General features: G+C 39.5%; 1 protein-coding gene across 1 annotated transcript in view; it reads right to left on the reverse strand.

The window, feature by feature from the left end:
- RNF121 (ring finger protein 121) overlaps positions 1-20,680 on the reverse strand; it is a 91,830-nt gene that overhangs the window by 53,777 nt on the left and 17,373 nt on the right. Inside the window, exons 2-3 of the mRNA XM_069064711.1 lie at positions 14,280-14,317; positions 526-667 (exon numbers count right to left, since the gene is read on the reverse strand). Coding sequence (XP_068920812.1) covers positions 526-667; positions 14,280-14,317 — 180 coding nt within the window. The remainder of the gene's footprint in view (positions 1-525; positions 668-14,279; positions 14,318-20,680) is intronic.

Below are 20,680 nucleotides of genomic sequence, written 5' to 3' on the forward strand. Positions count from 1 at the left end.
ACTACTTTCACTATTTAGAGACCTTTAAAAAAATGTTCTACCTCAACCACAGATGGCCTGGTGCAGTAGAATCTTTCCTGTATTTGGAGTCAAGAGACCTGGGCTCAAGTCCCAGCTATTCCACTCCCTTAGCTGTGTGACCTAGGGCAAGTCACTTAATTGCTCAAGAGCCTTAGTTTCCTCTTCCGTAAAATGAGGAAAATAGTATATGTCAGACTTATCTTACAGGACTCTTACAAAGAAAGCATTTCATAAAGCTTAATGTGTTAGAGAAATGATTACTTTATCATCAACTTAATTAGGATATAGGGATGGTTATCCCAGGCTGAGTTCAAAACAGGTGTGATGTTACTAGATATAACTTCCCCATCTATGCATGTGTATTAAATGGCTTCGATATTCTGTGGAACTCCTGTCTGCATCAGGGTTGTTCAGTTCACACTAGCTCAAGAGAACATGCCCAGTGCTCCATGTGTGTAAGGATTCTCTAGGAATAACAGAAGCAGGGGAGGAAGAATGGCTTACATTATAGGATCGGGGATGCCTCTGCTTCCATTGCACCAAGAGCAGCTGTGCTACCACCAGGGTGGCGATGAGGATGAGGACCATCTCTGCATGCATGGCCTCGTGGCCACGGTGCTTGGCGTGCATCCGTGCGTGCTCGATCCTGAAAGCCAAACAAATGTGTTAGACAGGCAGTGGGGAAATTAGAAGCATCCCACCCCTGTCGCTACAGATTTAGAATTATAGCACATCATAGCTGGAAGCGCTCCCAGAACACAGAATGTAGAATGTTGGAACTGGAAAGGACCTGAAACAAGCATATTTTAGCTAAGAGGAAACCTGTTAATGAAATGAAAGGACAATATTCCTGGCACTGGTGATCTAAAGCAAAGGGAAGCTTAGCTGCTAGATGGCTTAGAATAAAGTCCTTTATTGTCCAATCTCCAAACTGTAGCCAATATCTAGAAAATCCTTCCATTCACCTTTTTGCCTGCTGAATCTCTGCTGTTGTTTTTGTTCAGTTGTTTCAGTTGTGTCTGAAACTTTCTTTGTGATCCCATTTAGGGTTTTCTTGGAAAAATACTGGTTTGCTATTTCCTTCTCCAGCTTATATTACAGATGACGAAACTGAGGCAAACAGGGTTGTGACTTGCCCAGCATCACATAGCTAATAAGTGTCTAAGGCAGGCCTGTACAACTTTTGGTTGTTTTACTCTACATTTTTCGTGGGCTGCTCAAAATCCTTTGTCATGCTGCAAGTGGTCTTTTGTCCACGGGCCAAAGGTTGTGCAGTTCTAGTCTAAGGCCAGATTTTAAACTCATGAAGATGAGTCTCCCTGACTCCAGGCCCAATACTCTATTCACTTTGCCACCTAAGTTCCTTCTGAATCTATATCATAACTCAAATGATTCCTTATCTCCTTCATGAAACTTCCCTGACCTCTCAATTAGATAAGGACCAAAAAATACCTCACAAAGTGTTGTGTAATCCTCCAACTCATTTATATTGTAGTTTTCTGGGTGTATGTCATATATTTCTGCCTAGACTTCAAGTTCAAAGTAGGGGAGGAACTGTGTCTTTTTTTTTTTTAAATTTAAATGCTTTATTAACTGCTGATTTACATCATTCGTTTCCGCCAGATTTTGAGTTACAAATTTTCTCCCCGTTTTTCCCCCACCCATCCCCCCAAAACAGCAGTCCCACAGGATATCCCCACCTCCAATCTGCTCTCTCCCATATTTTCTCCCATACCCATTTCAACTTTTCGGAGGAACTGTGTCTTACCTAAATTCTGAATCTCTCTCTCAGGTTACATTGTCTAGGCCAAGATCCGTGTCTCACTCACCTTTGCTTTTCTTTTCTCAAATTCTGTATTCAGTTCACACACTTCTTCTCCAGCTGCAACCCTTGTCCTTAAGCTTGAGGATTCTAATATAGTCACTGATATGCCCTCAAACACTCTAGCTTCACCAATTTCTTCATTCTGCTGTAACCACCCAAAGTGACACCTCATATCCTTGATCTCACTATTACTTAGAAATGTCTCCATGAGGACTTTATGACTAAACAAGAGTTAGAGAGCATTATAAAATGCAAAATGGATAATTTTGATTACATTAAATTGAAAAGTTTCTGTACAAAGCCAATGTAAGCAAGATTAAGAGGGAAGTGGGGAATTGGGAAAGACTTTGTGTCTGATAAAGGCTTCATTTCTAAGATATACAGAGAATTGAGTCAAATCTATAAGAATACAAGCCATTCTCCAATTGATAAATGGTCGAAGGATATGGATGGGCAGTTTTCAGAGGAAGAAATTAAAGATATCTATAAGCATATGAAAAAATGCTCTAAATCACTAGTGATTAGAGAAATGCAAATCAAAACAACTCTGAGATACCACATCTCACCAGCCAGATTGGCTAAGATGACAAAATAGGAAAATGACAAATGCTAGAGAGGATGTGGAAAAATTGGAACACTAATGCATTGTTAGTGGGGTTGTGAACTGATTCAACCATTCTGGAGAGCAATCTGGAACTATGCCCAAAGGGCTATAAATAAATGCATACCTTTTGACCCAGTAATACCACTTCTAGGGTTGTATCCGAAAGAGATCATAGAAGTGGGAAGAAGACCTATATGTAAAAAATATAGCAGCTCTTTTTGTGGTGGCAACTAATTTGGAAATTAAGAGGATGCTCATCAATTGGGGAATAGCTAAATAAGTTGTGGTATATGAATGTAATGGAATATTACTGTGCTATAAGAAATGAGGAGCATATGGACTTCATATTTACCTGGAAAGACTTAAACAAACTGATTCTGAGTGAGAAGAGCAGAACCAGGAGAAATCTGTACACAATTACAGACACAACATATGTGTAACAACCAACTCTGATAGACTCAACTCTTATCAGCAATGCAAGGTTATAAGACAACTCCAAAAGACTCATGATGGAAAAAGATGTCTACATTCAGAGAAAAAACTAGAAAGAACTAGAGAGAACAGAGTTTGAATGCAGATTGAAGCAAACTGCCTGCTCTTTCTCTTTTTCTTGTTTGGTTTTGTTTCCTCTTTCCCATTGTTCATTCCATGCGTTACAATCCCTCTTTACAACCTGACAAATGTATAATGTGAAAGTATCTGCAGATCCTGTAATTGATTACATACCTCCATGGGGGGGGGGAGAGGGAGGGAGAGAAAATTTGAAACTCAAGGGAATGTGGAACTGAATCTTGTAAACTAAAAGTAAACAAACAAATTAATAAAGATAAAATTTTATTAAAAAATACTAAAATAGCAAAAAATAGAATTGAGTATGTGGAAGACAATAACTTCATGAGCCATCATGAAGCAATAAAACAAAGTTAACAAAAGAAAAAAAAAAGAAATATCTCCATGTCCAGAACTCTGAATTCTTCTCTAGATATAAATTCCTATCCTTCCATCTTCTCCCTCTGCTTCACTCTTCCTAAACTTATTCTTTATCTTCATCACAATCTCTACTCTTTTCATTTCTTCCTGTTCTACCAGTCTACTACTCTAGTCTATCTGCTATTGAGTCTGGACTCTATTTTGGGGCAAGTAAACTATATATTTTCTTCTATCACTGAACCATCTACCCCCTAGTTCCATTGCCTGACACACTCCAAAACTGGGTTATCCCAACATCTATTCTCACTGTTCCATTAGTGCTGCTAAATGCTGCTAGGGGAAAAGACTCATCACCATGTTAACTAGATTCATTAAATGTTTGTTATCTAATCTCAATTGGGCCTGCATGGCTATATGGTGATCCTTTCTTCCCTGACCTGCTGTCACATTTGCCATAGCAGCTATTCAAACCTTCTCTAAATCAGGGCTTCTTAAATTTTTTCCACTAGGACCCACAAAATTTTCAAATTTCTGCAGTGTTAGTTGAAGTTGCATGGCTTGAGGTCATGTGCAATGCGAAATGCACACACAATGTATAGAAACCAAGGCTGCAGGGAAGTTGCCTGATGCAACTGGGGCAAGCTCTGCCAGGAATACCTCAGATTCATTATGCATTTGATTTTGAATTAAGTTTTGGGTATTGTGCATTCAGAAACCTTTAACTGTTGCCAAATTTTTCTCAACACAATATGGGGTTGTGACCCAGAGTTTAAGAAGTACTACCACCTATATAATCCTTTTCTCCTTTGTCTCAACAGAATTTGCCTCTTTATGGAAAAAAATGTTAGCCATCTGTCATTAACTCCCTCTTCCTCTCCTGCTAGAACTTCTTTACATCATCCTCCCATTCTCTCTTCCTCTCTTCCAATCTTTGATAAGAAAGAGTCCTTCTTGCCAAGAACAAGCCTTATACTTATAATTTGCCCCTTTAATGATTTCCTTTCTTTTCCTCATCGTTAAGTATCTGTTAAGTGACTGTTATTTAGGTTCTGGGGACACAAAGACAAAAAAACTAAACTGTCTGTCCCTGCTTACATTTTACTGGAGAAGACAACACATATGAGTAGACACAAAGGTAGGAGCATTAATTAGCTGCTATGGGGAAGGGAGGGGACCAAGAAAGGTCTCATGTAGAAAGTCACACTTAAACACACTTTGAAGGAGGCTAACAGGCATTCTAATATATGAGGGGAGTGGGGAACAACATGTACAAAGATACTGTGGGGTACAAAAAGCAGGCCAGTTTTGTCTGCAATTAAGAGGAGTCTGAAAAGGCTCAGAAGTCAAATGCAAAAGGCTTTAAAAAAAACAAACAAAGGAGTTTGTATTTTCTCCTAGAGGCAACAGGGAGTCATGAAGATTCCTGAACAAGGCAGTGGCATTCAGACGTGTGCTTTAAGAGGAGCCTTTCAGAAGCTGTATGAAAGATGGACTGGAGAAGAGACAGGCAGGAAGACTCATTAGGAGGCTATTTCAATGGTTTAGAAGAAAGGTGATGAGGGTCTGCTATGTGAGTGGAGAGGAAATGAAGAGGGACACTGACAAGACTTAGTAACTGACCCACAAGAGGGGTGTAAGAATGACTACAAGGTTATGAAACTGGGTACCTGGAAGGAAGGTGGGAACTTCAACAGAAATAGCTAAGTTCTCTAGAAAAGGCATAGCTATCAGAAGAGATTATCAGTTCCAAAAAGAAACTCAATACTATTTCTCCCCAACCCATCCCTCTTCCAAACTTTCTATTTCTCTGCTGAGGGCAATATCATCCTACTAGTCAACCGAGTTGTAACCTAAGAGTTATTATCTCAGAGTTATCACTAACATTTTTTAAAAATAAATTTTTATTGCCACCTTCTGTTTTTATAACACCTACATTTCCCAATATTGTCTCCCCCTTCCAGAGAGCCAGTACTACCTACAAAGCATAAAAAAGAAGGAAAAAAACCCTAAGTAAGCAAAAATAAACAATGCACTGAAAAATGTTCTATACCCACAGCCCCACACCTTTGCAAAGAAGGGGTGTAGGGGGAAGGCATCTCCTCATACTCTTCTATGGGGCCAAGTCTGGTCATGATAATTTTATAGCATTCAATTTCAACTGTTTTACTGTCATCATTCTGTTCATTTACTTTACTATACTCACTATGTATATTATTGTCCTCTTTGAGGATAAAGACAATTTCTTATATAACTTGGTATCTAACCCAGGACCTAGAATGTCTTTTGTACATAATAAGGACATAATAAATATTTGTTGCATTATATTGTAAATCCTGTGATTCCTTGCCACCTTCCTCTGAATGCACTCTAGGTTTTTATGATATCAATTGCTAATAACTCACATTTACATGGCATTTTCTCATAACAGCCAATGTATACCCCTCTACATGCACAAGTAATCCCATTCTGTCTCATCTTCTCCAACAGACTGTTCCTCTATCATCTCCACACTCTCACTTACCTTCAATCTCTCCTAGATACTGCCTGCTTCCCTAATGCCCATGTCTCTTCCATCCTCAAAAAAAAAAAAAGCCTCATTTGATCTACCCATTTTTACTACTTAGCGGGCCTCTATCTCTTCTTCCTTTTATGGCTAAATTCCCTGAGAAAACCATCTATAACAACTGCCTCCATTTCCTTTCCTCTCATTCTCTTAAGCTTCTAGAGTTTGGCCTCCTCAAAGTTACCAATGACTTACTGACAAATCTAATCAATCCTTATCCTTCTTAACCCCTCTATAAATTGTGACAGAGGCTACAGAAGGGGAGAGTAATTTCCAATAAGCGAGAAAAAGTAGCCTGATACCAGGTTGTGAAGGGCTTTAAATACCAAACAAAGGAGTTTGCATTTTATCCTAGAGGATGTCTCCCAAGACTATACCAAGGATATCCTTGGGACTCCCAAGGCTCTGTCCTGGTCCTCTTCTGTTCTGTCTTTATAGTATTTCATTAGTGACTGATCAGCTCTTATTGATTCAAGTATCTCTAAGCAGATGATATTCTGGTCTATTTGTCCAGGCCTAACTTCTCTTGACAACATCTGCCTATCAGACATCTAGAACTGGTTGGCCCACAGAAATCTTAAACTCAGCAATCTAAAACTGAATTCATTATCTTTTCTCCCAAACCCTCTCTTCTTCTATTACTGTTGAAGGTACCACAATCCTTCCAGCCATCCAGGCTCAAAACTGGAGTGTCATCTTCAGCTCCTTACTGACCCATAGTCAATCTGTTGCCATATCCTTCAAAACATCTCTCTTATATGGCTCCTCTCTCTAATACTGCCACCACCTTGGCACAGGCTCTTATCACTTCATGCCTAGACTATTACAGTGACCTATCTGTTAGTTGGTCTTCTTACCTCAAGTGTCCTCCCACTCCAGACCATCCTCCACTTAGCTGTCAAACTGAGTTTCCTAAAAGAAAAGGTCTAATCATGTCTCTCACACGCACACACACACACACGCACGCACGTGCACGCACACGCACTGCTGCACACACACACGCACGCACACACACACACACACACACTGCTGCACACATGCACGCACACACACTGCTGCACACACACACGCGCACGCACACACACACGCACGCACGCACATGCACGCACACACACACACACTGCTGCACACACGCACGCACACGCACGCGCACACACACTGCTGCACACACACGCACACACGCGCACGCACACACACGCACACACACTGCTGCACACACACGCACACACTGCTGCACACACGCACGCACGCACACACACTGCTGCACACACACGCACATGCACGCACACACACATGCACGCGCACACACACACGCACGCACACACACTGCTGTACACACACACTGCTGCACACACACACGCACACACGCGCACACGCACGCACACACACACGCACACACACACGCACACGCACGCACACACACGCACACACACACACTGCTGTACAGTTATCTGCATGTTATCTTCCCTATAAGACCTTGATTTCCTTTAAGGCAGGAATGTTTGCGTTTCTTTTATCCCCAACAATTAGCATAGCGCCTGACACATAATAGATGCTCAATAAATTCTTAATGACTGAACAATTCTGAGAAGCAGAAAGTACACAGCTCCATTTACAGATCAAGAAACGGAGGCTAGTTAGTTGCTGAAAGTTATACACAGCAACTAAGTGACAAAGTTGAGATTGAAAACTAAGCCCTCTGACCCTCAATCTAGTGCTTTTCTTTCATTTTTAAAAAATAAATTTTAATTGATGTCTTTTGTTTTTTACATAATCAGTTATCCTAGTATTCTTTCCCTTCTCCCTCAAGAGCCATCACACATAAATAGCATTTTTCAGAGGGGGGAAAAAGCCCTTGCACAACTGATTGACACATAATATATAAAATGAAAAAGTCCCAAAATATGTGCAATGTGTCACCCCTGTGGACCTCCTACCTCTTCAAAGGGGTGGTAGGTTAGTCTTTTCATGTCTCAAAAATCATGCTTGATTTTTATAATTTTGTTAGAATCACTTTTGACTTGTGTTTATAGTTGTTCTTTCCATTTACATCATTGTAGTTACTGTATGTGTTGTTTTCTTAGTTCTCTTTATTCTGTCAGTTCATGCAGATCTTTCCATGTTTCTCTGTTTTCACTGCACACACATCATTTCTCACAGCACAGTAGTAATCTATTATACTCATGTACCACAACTTTTTTAGCCATTCTCCAATTGATGGGCATCTCATTTAATTCCAATTCTTAGCTATCACAAAAAGCACTTAAATATTTTGAATTACATGGGGACGTTTTTCTTATCTATGGCTTCCTTGGAGTACAAGTTTAGCAAAAGGTGCAGACATTTTAGTCACTTTCTTTGCGTAATTCCAAGATGCTTTCACCAACAATGTATTTATGTACCTATTTTCCCACAACCCCTCCAATACTTGACTTGCCATTTTTGGTCTTTTTTTGCCAACTTCCAAAGTGTGAGGTGAAACTTCAAAGTTGTTTTGATTCACATTTCTCTTGTTATCTAATGATTTGGAACATTCCTTCAAGTGACTGTGAATGCTTTGCAGTTCTTTTGTGAACATTTGTTCCTAGCTTTTGACCACTTATCTATTAGGGAATGGCTATTAATCTAATATATATTTATCAGTTGTTTATATATCTTGAAAACCAAATTCTTACCAGAAATATTTGAGGTAATTTTCCCTCCCCCCATTCAATCACTTCTGTTATCCTAGATACATTAATTTTTGCTGTGCTGAAACTTTTGTTTGATGAGGTTAATTGATGAAGTTATTGAGCTCATTTTTTTTGTAATTGCCTCTATTTCTTATTTGGTTCAGAATACATCTCCTATCCATAGATGTGAGACGTACATGATCTGCTTCTCTAATTTTTAAAAATAATATGATCTTTAATATTAAGGTCATGTATCCATGTAAGGTATTGGTATAAACCTAATTTCTGCCAGACTGCTTTCCAGTTTTCCCACTTTTTAAACAAAGTATTTTTTCTTAGATAATTTATATTTTCTACTTAATCAAACACAGTTATTGAGTTCTATTGTTTCTGATTATCCCTTGTCTAGTATGTTCCACTGATCTATTTTTTAACCACTACCGGATCGTTTTGAGGACTGATCTATTTTTTAACCACTACCAGACTGTTTTGAGGACTCTGTTTTATAATATAGTTTGAAGTTTAGAAAAATTAAATTAGAATTAAGTTTTAGAATTATCCCTCCATTCATCCCTATTTCTTTTCATCATTTCCCTTAATTTTCTAGATCTTTTGTTTTTCTGAATGAATATTGTTATTATTTCATCAAGTTCAATAAAGTATCTCCTTAGTAATTTGATTGGTATACAATCAAAATTAAATAAATTAAATATGGTTATTTTCCTCATTTTTATTATTTTGGCACAGTCTAGCTATGAACACTGAATATTTATCCATCTATTTAATTTGTTCTGTGGGAACTGAGAGAACACCTTATTGTATTGTTTGAACCCAGTCTTGCATACCTGGGAAGTTGGATCACCTCTCAGAGACCCTTGATTAAGGTTATGCTGACCTGATCTGGTCAGATCTAAAGATGGATGCAAGGAATTCTCTTACAATTATACATCTCAAGCAACCCATACGTCCTATCTGAAAACTGGCCCCGTCAGTTATTGTTTCCATGTTCCTTTAGTTGTCTACAGACACTTGGGTGAGTGGGTCACCTCTTTTTATGATTTCAGGAAACTGCACCTGTTTGCTCTCCCTCTCCCAACTCGTAAAGTTCCTAATCTTTCCTCTAATTAGAAATCAGGTTACATAATATTGTTTCCTGCTTGCTTCCTTTTAATTAATTGTTCTTTTTTGATTGTTTTTAATGTATAAAAATCTGTTTCTCCCTATATTCAGGGTCCAGTGCCAAAGCTGAGGAAGTCTACTGATCCTTATTTGTTAGGCAATTAGCATGTATTGCTTAATAAATCAAAATGCTTGGAAGCTTGAACTTTGTTTCCTGAGTCATTTCAACTTTGACTCCCCCCAGTTCTTTACTTCCGTAAGGAGCACTTTGTAATTGAATCTATACAAGTCTTTTGGATGCTTTGGTAGGCCGATTACCATATATTTTTATACTGTAGTTATTTGGAATGGAATTTTCCTTCTTATTTTTGCTTCTAAGGTTTTGTTATTATATTGAAATACTGTTGATTTTTGAGGGATTTATTTTGTAGCCTAGGACTTTGCTGAAGCTATTAATTATCTCAATTAGTATCTTTGCTGATTCCCTAGGATTTTCTAAGTATATCACCATACTGTCAGCAAATAAGGTTAGTTCCAGTGATTCTCCTATTATATCATGCTCCCTCTCAGTATGTCAATATCCCTCGTAAGGCAGAACTCAATACAATACTCCAGATATATTGTAAATGTTAAAAAGAAGTATGGAATTGATTAACTCCCATGACCTGGACACTATTCTATTAATACAGCATTAATTTCCTTTAGAAGTTTGTAATAGGAATGGGAATTTGAAGATCTTCCCTGTCCCTTAATAGACCTAGGGGTAGTTTGAAGACCTCCCCTGCTTTGAAAGTAAACTCTGCCCCCTAATAGGCTGAATGTAATCACGTGGAGCCTGTGATGGAGGGAATTTGCTGAAGGGTGCAGCAGAGCCCACCGGAAGCTTCCCTGCTGTGAAGATAAACTCTGCCCCCTGATAGGTTGAAAGTAGTCACATGGAGCCTGTGGTGGGAGGAGTTTGCTAAAGGGAAGCAGAGCCCACAGGTAGCTGGTTCAGAAGTAGCCAGATGGTGGGGGAGAGAGGACGCTGGGTATGGAGATAGAGAGTTTTGTGAGTAAATATTGATCTTGTATTGGTTTGTGGAAAGGCTCTCAGCGTTATTATGGCTTCTGAATATCTTTGGTACTATGATGGAATCGGCTTACTGGTTTGCGGATTCGGTTTTCTGGTGTCCAAATCCTTCGGTTCTATCCTCTTTCTGGAGAATCTGGTATATTTTGTGATAGAACATCATGCAATACTTAAAGTCATAGTCTTTAACGTGATCTTGGGTGCAGTAAATATTGCACTGGCACTACACTAATGGCTCATTCTGAGATCCTCAGGTTGTTCTTCCAGTCATGCCTCCCCCACCCTACACTTATGCATTTGAACTATTTCATCTAAATGCAGGACTTTATTCCTATTTAATTCCATTTAGTTTATTTTATAATATCTTTCCAGCCCATTCTTTTTTTTTTTTTGAGGGGGTAAGGCAAGACTTTCCCTGAGTTTACAAACACTATGGCTTCCTTAGAGTATAAGTTTAGCAAAAGATGTGGACCACTGTATTGTATATAATAACACCCATGGGACTAAGTGACTTGCCCAAGGTCACACACTAGTAAGTGTTAAGTGTCTGTGGTCACATTTGAACTCAGGTCCTCCAGGGCCCATGCTCTATTCACTGTGCCACCTAGCTGCCTCTCCAGCCCATTCTTTTTTTTTTTTTTAAGCAATCGGGGTTAAGTAACTTGCTCAAAGTTACACGGCCAGGTGTTTCTGGGTAGGTGCTAAGTGTCTGAGCCCAGATTCTATCCCCAGGTCATCCCGACACTGGGGCGGTGCTCTTACCAGCTGTGCTACCTGGCTGCCCCTTCCAGCCCATTCTTAATCATGATTTCATCATTCAACATAGGAGCCATAACTTTCAGCTCTGTGTCACCCACAAATTATCTAATTTGAGCTTCACAGAAACCTTGTCAAAAAGGAAGAATATGTGTTAGTTCCATTTTGTAGAAGAGAAAACTAAGACTCAGAGAATTTAGATGACCTGTCCAAATGTAATGTTTTTTGAATAGCACCTTACCTCCATGTAAGGTCAGGCAATTCCCCATTCCTTGGATGCATTGTTTTCCTATCTCTGCTCTTCAGAATCCTTCTCCTATCTCCCCTGTGAAGTTTTTTCTAAGTTCCCAGATGAAAGTATTCCCTCCCTCCTCAAATTTTCCTACAACATTTTAACTGTAACTCTGCCTGATTACATTCTATCTTGTATTATATTTATCTGAATATCCCCTCAGTTTTGCAAATTCTCGGAGAACATCCAATCCTAACCTTACCTGACAAAGAGTCCCTTCTATAACATTTCCCAACAAGTGGTCGATCAGCCTTCACCTAAATACTTTGAGTGAGAGGGAAGCCACTACCTACAGAAGCAGCTCATACTGCTTTTTATTCCTTACTTCAATTCTAAACCTGCCTCTCTGCAACTTGATTTATTCTTTCAATAAACATTTATTAATCACTGACTATGTGCAAAGCAGAATGCCAGTCACTGGTGACACAAATACCAAAAGGAAAACAGTCTCTACCCTTAAGATGATCACATTCTAGTGAAGAGGAAACAAGTGTGTACTTAGATTAAATAAATTAAAAAATATATGAAGTGACTTTGAAGATGTGTAATGGGAGAAGGACACTAACAACTGAATGAATAAGGACTGATTTCACATAGAAGGTAGCACTTGAACTAAGCCATAAAAATTAGAAATTCTGGGGTGGCTAGGTGGCACAATGAATAGAGTACTGGCCCTGGAGTCAGGAGGACATGTATTCAAATCTAGCCACTTAACACTTACTAGCAGTGTGACCTTGGGCATATCACTTAACCCCAATTGCCCTGCCCTCTCCCCTCCAAAAAGCAAAAAAAAAAGATTAGAAATTCTAAGAGGTCAAAGTGAAAAGGAAGTATATATTTCTCGTAGACTCTGAGGTCAAGCAACAGAAGTTGAATCCCTCTTCTGTGTGACAACCATTAAAATACTTCCTTTCCCTAAGTATTCTCTTCTTCAGGTTAAATATCCCCAGTTCCTATCCCACAGCTTGATCTCAAGGCTCTTCACCAACTTAGCTTCCCTACTTTAGATGCTCTCCAGCTAAACAAAGTCCTTTTTAAAATATGGTGCCCAGAGTTTAATGCAATGTGTTAGGACAAGCTGTGGCCTAAGCAGTGCAAAGTGCAATGGACTTCCAAAATGCTAGAAATGACAGAAATAATACTTCCAACATGCTAGAAACTATGATTCTTTTCAAGAAGATGAAAGTTAGCATAGTAGTTATCAGTTCCCAGAGGACAAGGACTGTCATTTTTTATCTCTGCATCTAATATAGTGTCCTGCACATAAAGGCATTTAATATTTACTTGCTCACTAAATAGTGAGACAACTCTGATTGTTAAGAAGTCGTTTACCATATTTAACTTAAATCTGCTCCCAAACTCAAGATTTCTGACTCCTAGGGTTATTGCTGAGATGGGATATCAGCAAAGTAACTTGTTAGGGGATTGACATGCTCATTTTCCATCTCCCCCACCCTTCATCAAAAAGGTGAGAAACCCTGGGTGTGGAACACTGAACAAAATAACACCAAATTTTTTGGACATATTGATTAGACTTGTGGAATTTTTTTTTCTTTCTTTTTAAATTCTTTATTATAAGGGATAGCTCTTTGGGGGGTGGGAGGAGTGATACAATAAGCAATGTAAGTGATGCAAAAACAAAAGATAAAAATTTACTTTAAAAAGCAAAAGCAAACCAAAATCTACTATTCTTCAGGTGGCTGGAAGGAACCCACTACAGACCGAATGACCTAAGTACTCGGCAGAAACCTAAACTTATTATTATTCTTGAGGTCTTTAGGAACAGGAATGACTTCTAGCTTGGCTGGACACTATGAAGCTGCTGTCAGATACTAGTTTCATACACAATGTTAGGCATCAGAGGGCGTTTAAGAACAGGGGTCTAGGGGCGGCTAGGTGATGCAGTAAATAGAGCACTGGCCCTGGAGTCAGGAGGACCTGAGTTCAAATCTGGCCTCAGACAATACAAAAACTAGCCATGTGACCTTGGGCAAGTCACTTAACCCCAACTGCCCCTCCAAAAAGCAAAAAAAACAACAACAGAGGTTATAAATTGATTTTAGAAATATTCTGTTATCTTTTCTGCCCAACTGGTTTCTTATGTAATCCTATTTATTTTATGCATTTAAAAACGATGATTTTGAGGAGTCTGTAGCCTTCTTCAGACTGCCAAATGGACCCATGACACATAAAAGCTGAAGAACTCATTTTATAATTGAGAAAACTAAGATCCTGAAAGATAAAGAACTTGCCCAAGGCCACATATGTAGCAGAATCCTGACCCTCAACTCCAAATCTAGGGCTCTTCCCACTGTACCACACTACACAATGAAGTCAATGGACAATCAGTTCACTTTGTTCAGCTTCATGCAGGTCCATCAGTTACTAGGCCCTCATCTGGAATAGTCCCAGAAATAGCACTTACCTCCATCGTTCTTCAGGGGACAGGTCTGAAAGATCAACCTGGAGAGAAACACCACCAGAAAACCAGTTAATACTAGTGTGACAAGATAAACCCTGCTAAACACTTTACTGACACGGCCATAAGCATCTTCAACAATGGCCACCAAAGTTCTCAGAGGCTCGCTGCCTTCAAGGAGCTTTCCCTGATTACTCTATACTTCTATCCCAAACTGCTCTCTCTCCTGTACCTCCTAAAACACATTATCACTCACTTTGGTCCTTAGTTGTATGAGACAATTATTTAACTCTCAGAAAGATACCATGACGAAGCAGAATAAGCAGAGTCAGAAGTAGTGGAGTTCAAATCGTGCCCCTGCCACTTACTAGACATATGCAACTGGTCAAATCCCTCACTCTTTCTGGGCTTCCGTTTTCTTATCTGTAAAATAAGAGGGCTGAATTACAAGGTCCCTTCCAGCTCTAAATCTATGATCCCATAGTAAATGGAAACTCACATAAAGTGACTTACTTTCACATTTCTACCAAGAATCAGCTGGGAATTCATGTCAGTTGGGATGTGAGTCTAAGTATGCAGAATCCAAAACCAGAGCTTTTTTCATTACACTACAGATGCTGCTATGGTAAATAAATAAAATGATGAAGGGGCAGCTAGGTGGCGCAGTGAGTAGAGCACCAGCCCTGGAGTCAGGAGGACCTGAGTTCAAATCCAGCCTCAGACACTTAACACAAAAACTAGATGTATGACCTTGGGCAAGTCACTTAACCCCAATTGCCCTGCCTTCCCCCCTCCAAAAAGCAAAAAAAAAGATAAAGTACAAAGTACTTTGTAAACTGGTATGACCTATTATCATTATCATGGACACAAGCCAGAAAGTGGAGAAACTGTTGGTCTCCAAAACATATGCTTTTACTCCTTTTGAGAAAAGCAGGATAAAAGGCAAAAGACTGTAAAAGCTGATCCTGTGATTTGGGATAATAAACCTAAAATCTGGTTAGCACTTGGAAACGCAAGTTGATAGTCAACAAGCATTTATTAAGTGCCTGTGCTCCAGGTACCATACTAAGCACTGGGGATAAAATAAAAGGCCCTACTCTCAAGGAGTTCACAGTCTAAGACATATAAACAACTATGTAAAAACAACATATATGTGGGAAAATTTGGAAATAATCAACAGAGGGAAAATACTAGCAGTAAAGGGGATCATGAAAGGCTTCTAGTAAAAGGTAGGATTTCAGATAGGACTCCAAAGAAGTCAAAGATGGCATGGGATGGAGATGAAGAGGAAGAGTTTTAGGTATGGAGAGAACCAGTGAAAATATAAGAACTGGAAGGTGGAGTGTTGTATTCAAGTAACAGCAAGATATCACAGTATATATATATAGAGAGAGGGAAGTAAGGTATAACAAGACTGGAAAGGGTGGGGAGGACTGTTATGAAGGACTTTGAATTTCAGAGAAAGGATTTTCTCTTTGATCCTCGAAGTGATACAAAGCCACTATAATTTATTGAATTGGTGGGGTGGGGAAAGGTGGGTTATATGGTTAGACTTGCACTTTAAATGGATCAATTTGACAGTTAAATGTTAGATACACTGAAATAGGGAGAAACTTGAGGGACCCACCAGAAGGCTACTATAATAGTCCAAGCATCTTTCTTGACCAGCAAGTTGGATTATTTAAATGATATCCAAATATTCCTCTGGGTAAAGCGGTCTGGGTAAAGTGTAAGAATAAGGAAATCCACAAACCATAACTACAATTAACCTATGGGGAGTCTAGAAAATCACCTTTATTTTATACCCTAAGAGTTCATTCACATGGAGACAAACACATGATAGCCTAAGGTATCCACAGTCCAGAGCCCAGGAAGCCAGCAAATAATACCATTAAGGTCATATATTCTGATGCAAGGAGATACTGGGATCCAGGATTTTCATCCTGTAAAATCCTTGTCTGTAACCTTTGGTAAACTGTCCAAAGTATATTTACCCAAAATGTTGGAGGCTTTCTTCTGCTTCTTTTAACAATTTCACGTGTACACTCAGACCACTCTGCCTGTCTCCCTGCTTACTCTTGTTACATGACCAGTCATCTTTTTCCAAAACGATCAAACATATGTATCATAAAATACATAAGATCAAGAGCTAGAAGGTACATTAGAAGTCATCTAGTTCAATATCTTCATTTCATAGATGAGGAAATTGAGGTCCAGAGAGCTTACTTCCACAAAGTCACAGCGGTAAAATGAGGCAAAGGAAAGACTGGAATTCAGGCCCTGCTTTGGGTTGTTTCCTAATATCTTTCCTGGCACTTTTTTGCTTGCAAGTGACCATAAGAAATATGTAAGCAACATTACCAATACTATTACTAGCTCCCTGCCTTTTCTGTAATGCTTTAAAATTAACAAAGCTTTTCCCCTACAAATATTGTGAGGCAGGTTATGCCTCACAAAAGACTGAGTCTTAAGAGACTAGAGAGTTCAATTTCAGGTATAAGGAATAGTCTGTGTAAAACGACAAAAAGAAAAAAAGGAAAGTTGTATATCAGAAACATAAAGAATAATTTTGCTAGAATGTAGAATATATGAAAGGGAATAATGTGTAATAAATCTGGAAATGTAAGGTGGAGACAAACTGTGAAGGGCTTTCAAAGGGCAAACAAAATCACCACAAGCTTGTTATTGTACTTCCTTGAACTCTTCATAATCAAAGACTTTCCACTCACTCAAAGAAAGAGGCCTGCTCTTACTATCATATAACTCACCTGCTTCAGTTTTCACTCAGCAAGCTCACTCCCTCTTCTATAACAATCACATTCTTCCCTTCTCTCAAGATTATGGTCAAACTCACCTGGCCCAAGGCCAGTGGAAAAAGCACTCAAAAAAGGTCTTGGAGTCAGAATCTGGGCTCAAAGTAGTTCCTCTGACACTACCTGTATAATAACCTTGGGCAAGTCACTTAAGCTCCTCAGGCCTCAGCTTCTTTCCTTTGTAAAATCTGAGAGTTGGTCTAGGTGATCCTGGTCCAGCTTAGGACCTAGACAATTACTATGATATTCCCTTGAATGACCCTATTCAATTCAGATGACTCTTGCTCTACACTCCAGTCAGTCTGCAGTGATGTAACATTAATAATAACAACATATCTAAAAATTTTAAGGGCAAAGATTCCCTGACAACAATTCTATAAGATAAGCAGTTTAAGCATTACCATTTCCATTTTTTTCTCCAGATTAATGATTTACTAGTAACTTCTCCCCGAACTGTTTCCTATTTCATTACATTGTATTTATTTGTGTTAATCTTTTAATACTTATTTTGTATAGACTCATATGTGCTTGTTGGCTCTCTTGACAGAATGTAAGCTTTCTTAGTATAGAGACTGTTTCATTCTTTGTATTTGCATACCTAATATCCAGTCACATAGTAGGCGTTAATCGAATGACTGAAGTAATCAAAGCACATCTACAACTGTTCTCTAAGTTACAGACTTAGACTAAGGGTTTCCCTACCTTTTGGGGGCCCCTTACCCTTAGGCTTTCAATAAATCTTCCAGTATAAATCTAAAAGGATATAAATTCCAGAGTTAGCCACACCTTTAGATGTAAGAAACGAAAAGCTCTTAATGCCCAGTATTTTGTTGCAAAAAGACACAGGGAGTTCAAAATATCTGTATGACTTTACTCCATGGAGTTATGGTCCTTGAGACAATATTGGATTAGATGATACTAACTCATAACTTTATAGTTCCATAGCTGCTGTTCCAAACTTCCTCTCATCAAGCCTTCCATGTCACCTTCAATTCTCAACTACTCAGCTGGGTTCACCTTACTTCACAAAAAAAAAATCTCCCAGAGTCCCTCCTTTCCCCTTCCTGTTCTTCTCATATCATCTCAACATATTCCTCCATTGTCTCATCTCTTCCCTCTAGTAAAGGAAATCTCAGATGAAGAGGTGGCTCTTCTTGCCAAGGTAAACCCCTATCCATGTGTCCTTGACCCCTTCTCCTTATTTCTCCAACAAACTGCCCTCATTAAACCTTCATTCTCTTCCCTTCAGTGTCGTCCTGTCTACTGGCTCCTCTGCTGCCTACAAGTATCCCACATTTTCCAAAAAACAAAACAAAATTTAAAAAAAAAACCAACCCTCACATCCACCTCTGCTAGCTACTGTCCAATTACCTCTTCTGCCTCTCAGTTAAAATGGAGAAAACCATCTACAATCATTGAGTGTCTCTACTTCCTTTCTTCTCACTGTCTTCAAAATTCCTCTGCAATCTGGCTTCTGACTTCATTCACTTGAAGCTGTCCTCTTCAAAGCTATCAGTGATCTAAATGCCAACACGAATGGTCTTTTCTCAGTCCTGATAGTCCCCGATTTCTCTGCATCGTTTCACACCATCATCACCTGTTCCTGTCTGCTCAGTCAGCCAACAAACATTTATTAAGTACATACTGTGTGCCCAGAACTATCTTAAGTGCTAGGGATATGACAAAAGACAGTCCCAGTTCTCCTCCTCTCAAGAAGTTCAGTCTAATACATGTGTGTTTATATGTACACACACATGTGTAAATACAGAAATTATTAGGAGGGATAAGGTGAGGCTTTTTAGTAGAAGGTGGGATTTTAGTTGTGAATTGAAGGAGCCAGGGAAACCAGAAGGTGGAGATGAGGAGGAAGAGATTTCCAGGCATGGGGGGCTGACGGTGAAACTGCACAAAGTTGGGAGATGAGAGTGTCTTGTTCAAGGAGCAGCAAGGGGGCTCATGTTACTGGATTTGAGTAGGTAAGAGGTAGGGAGAAGAAGGAGGTATGTCTGTAAAAACTCTGAAGGGGGTGGGGGAGGGAGGCTCTAAAGGACTTTTATAGTGGATTTTATATTTTATCCTAGAAATGATAAAAAGCCACTAGAGTTTACTGAAAAGGGGGATGACATGGTTAGATTTGCACTTTAGGAATATCACTTTAACAGCTGAGTGGAAGATGGATTGTAGTAGGAAAGACTTAAAGCAGAAGACCAACCAGAAGGCCAATGTAATAGTCCAGGTGTGATGTAATGAAGGCAGATGGTGGCAATGTCAGGGGACAGAAAGGGACACATAGAGAGATATTACAAAGGTAAAATTCACGAGCCTTGGCAACAGACTGGATATGAGGAAGGTAAGAGAGTGTGGTGTGGAGGATGTCAATTAGGTTGAAAACCTGGGTGACTAGGAGGACAGTTGGTAATCTCAACAATAAAAGGAAAGTTAGGAAGAGGGGAATGTTTAGGGTAAAAAAATAATGAGCTCAGTTAGGGACATGCTGAGGTTAAAAGATGCCCTATGAAACATCAAGTCCTAGACAGGCAGTTGCAGATGTTACTGACATCAGCAGAGATCACAGTTGACTTCATGGGAGCTGATTAGACTGTCAAGTGAAATAGCATAGACAGAAAAGGGACCAGGACAGGGCCTTGTGGGGCACCTTGGTTAGTGGTTGTGACTTGGATGAAGATCCAGCAAGGGACACTGAGAAGAAGCAGTCAAACAGGTAAAAGAAGATCAAGAGGAAAGCAGTGTCACAAAAGCCTAGAGAGAAGAAAGCATCAAGGAGAGGGTGACTCCCTGTCAAAGGCACGGTGTGAGAAGAGAGGAAAAGGTCTGGAAGAGCCACTGTGGTGAGGGGGTAATAAGTTAACTAGGCAGGCATAAAAGGATCACCTTGAAGCAGCCCGATGCCCAGTCAAGGTTATGTAACATGAATTTGTAGTGGATCCAGTCACCTTTCAAAGGTGTCTCCTTCTTAGTCTCCTCTGCTGGTTTTTCATACATCATACCTTCTAACCATGGATGTTCCCCAAGACTGTCTTGGGCCTCTTTCTCTTTTCTGTCTCACTTGGTGATCTTATCAGCTCCCCTAGATTCAATTATCATTGCTATACAGAGAATTCCCAGTGCTATATATGCAGCCCTAGTCTCTCTCCTGAGCTATAGTCATACGACTCCCTTGGCCTCTTAAGACTTCTCAAACTGAATGTCTCAAAATTAACATGTTCAAAACAAATATCTCTTTTCTCCTCAAGCTCTCCCAGCTTCTTAACTTCCCATCCTTCCAGTCACACAGGTTGACAATGTCAGTGTCAAACATGACTCTTCACTCCAACTTACCCATATATCCAATCAGTTCCCAAATCATATGCTTTCTTAGGTGGCGCAGTGGATAAAGCGCCAGGCCTGGAGTCAGAAAGACTCATCTTTCTAAGTTCAAATCTGGCCTTAAGTCATTTAACCCTATTTCTTCAGTTTCCTCATCTGTAAAAGAAGCTGGAGAAGGACATGGCAAATTACTCCAGTATCTTTGCTAAGAAAATCCCAAACAGGGTCATGAGAGTTGGACATGTTTGAAACAACTGAACGACAATA

This window comes from Petaurus breviceps, unplaced genomic scaffold, assembly GCF_028583685.1.
Source record: "Petaurus breviceps papuanus isolate PSGF00001 unplaced genomic scaffold, PetGlider_PUasm1.0 90639, whole genome shotgun sequence".
Classification (NCBI taxonomy): Eukaryota; Metazoa; Chordata; class Mammalia; order Diprotodontia; family Petauridae; genus Petaurus; species Petaurus breviceps.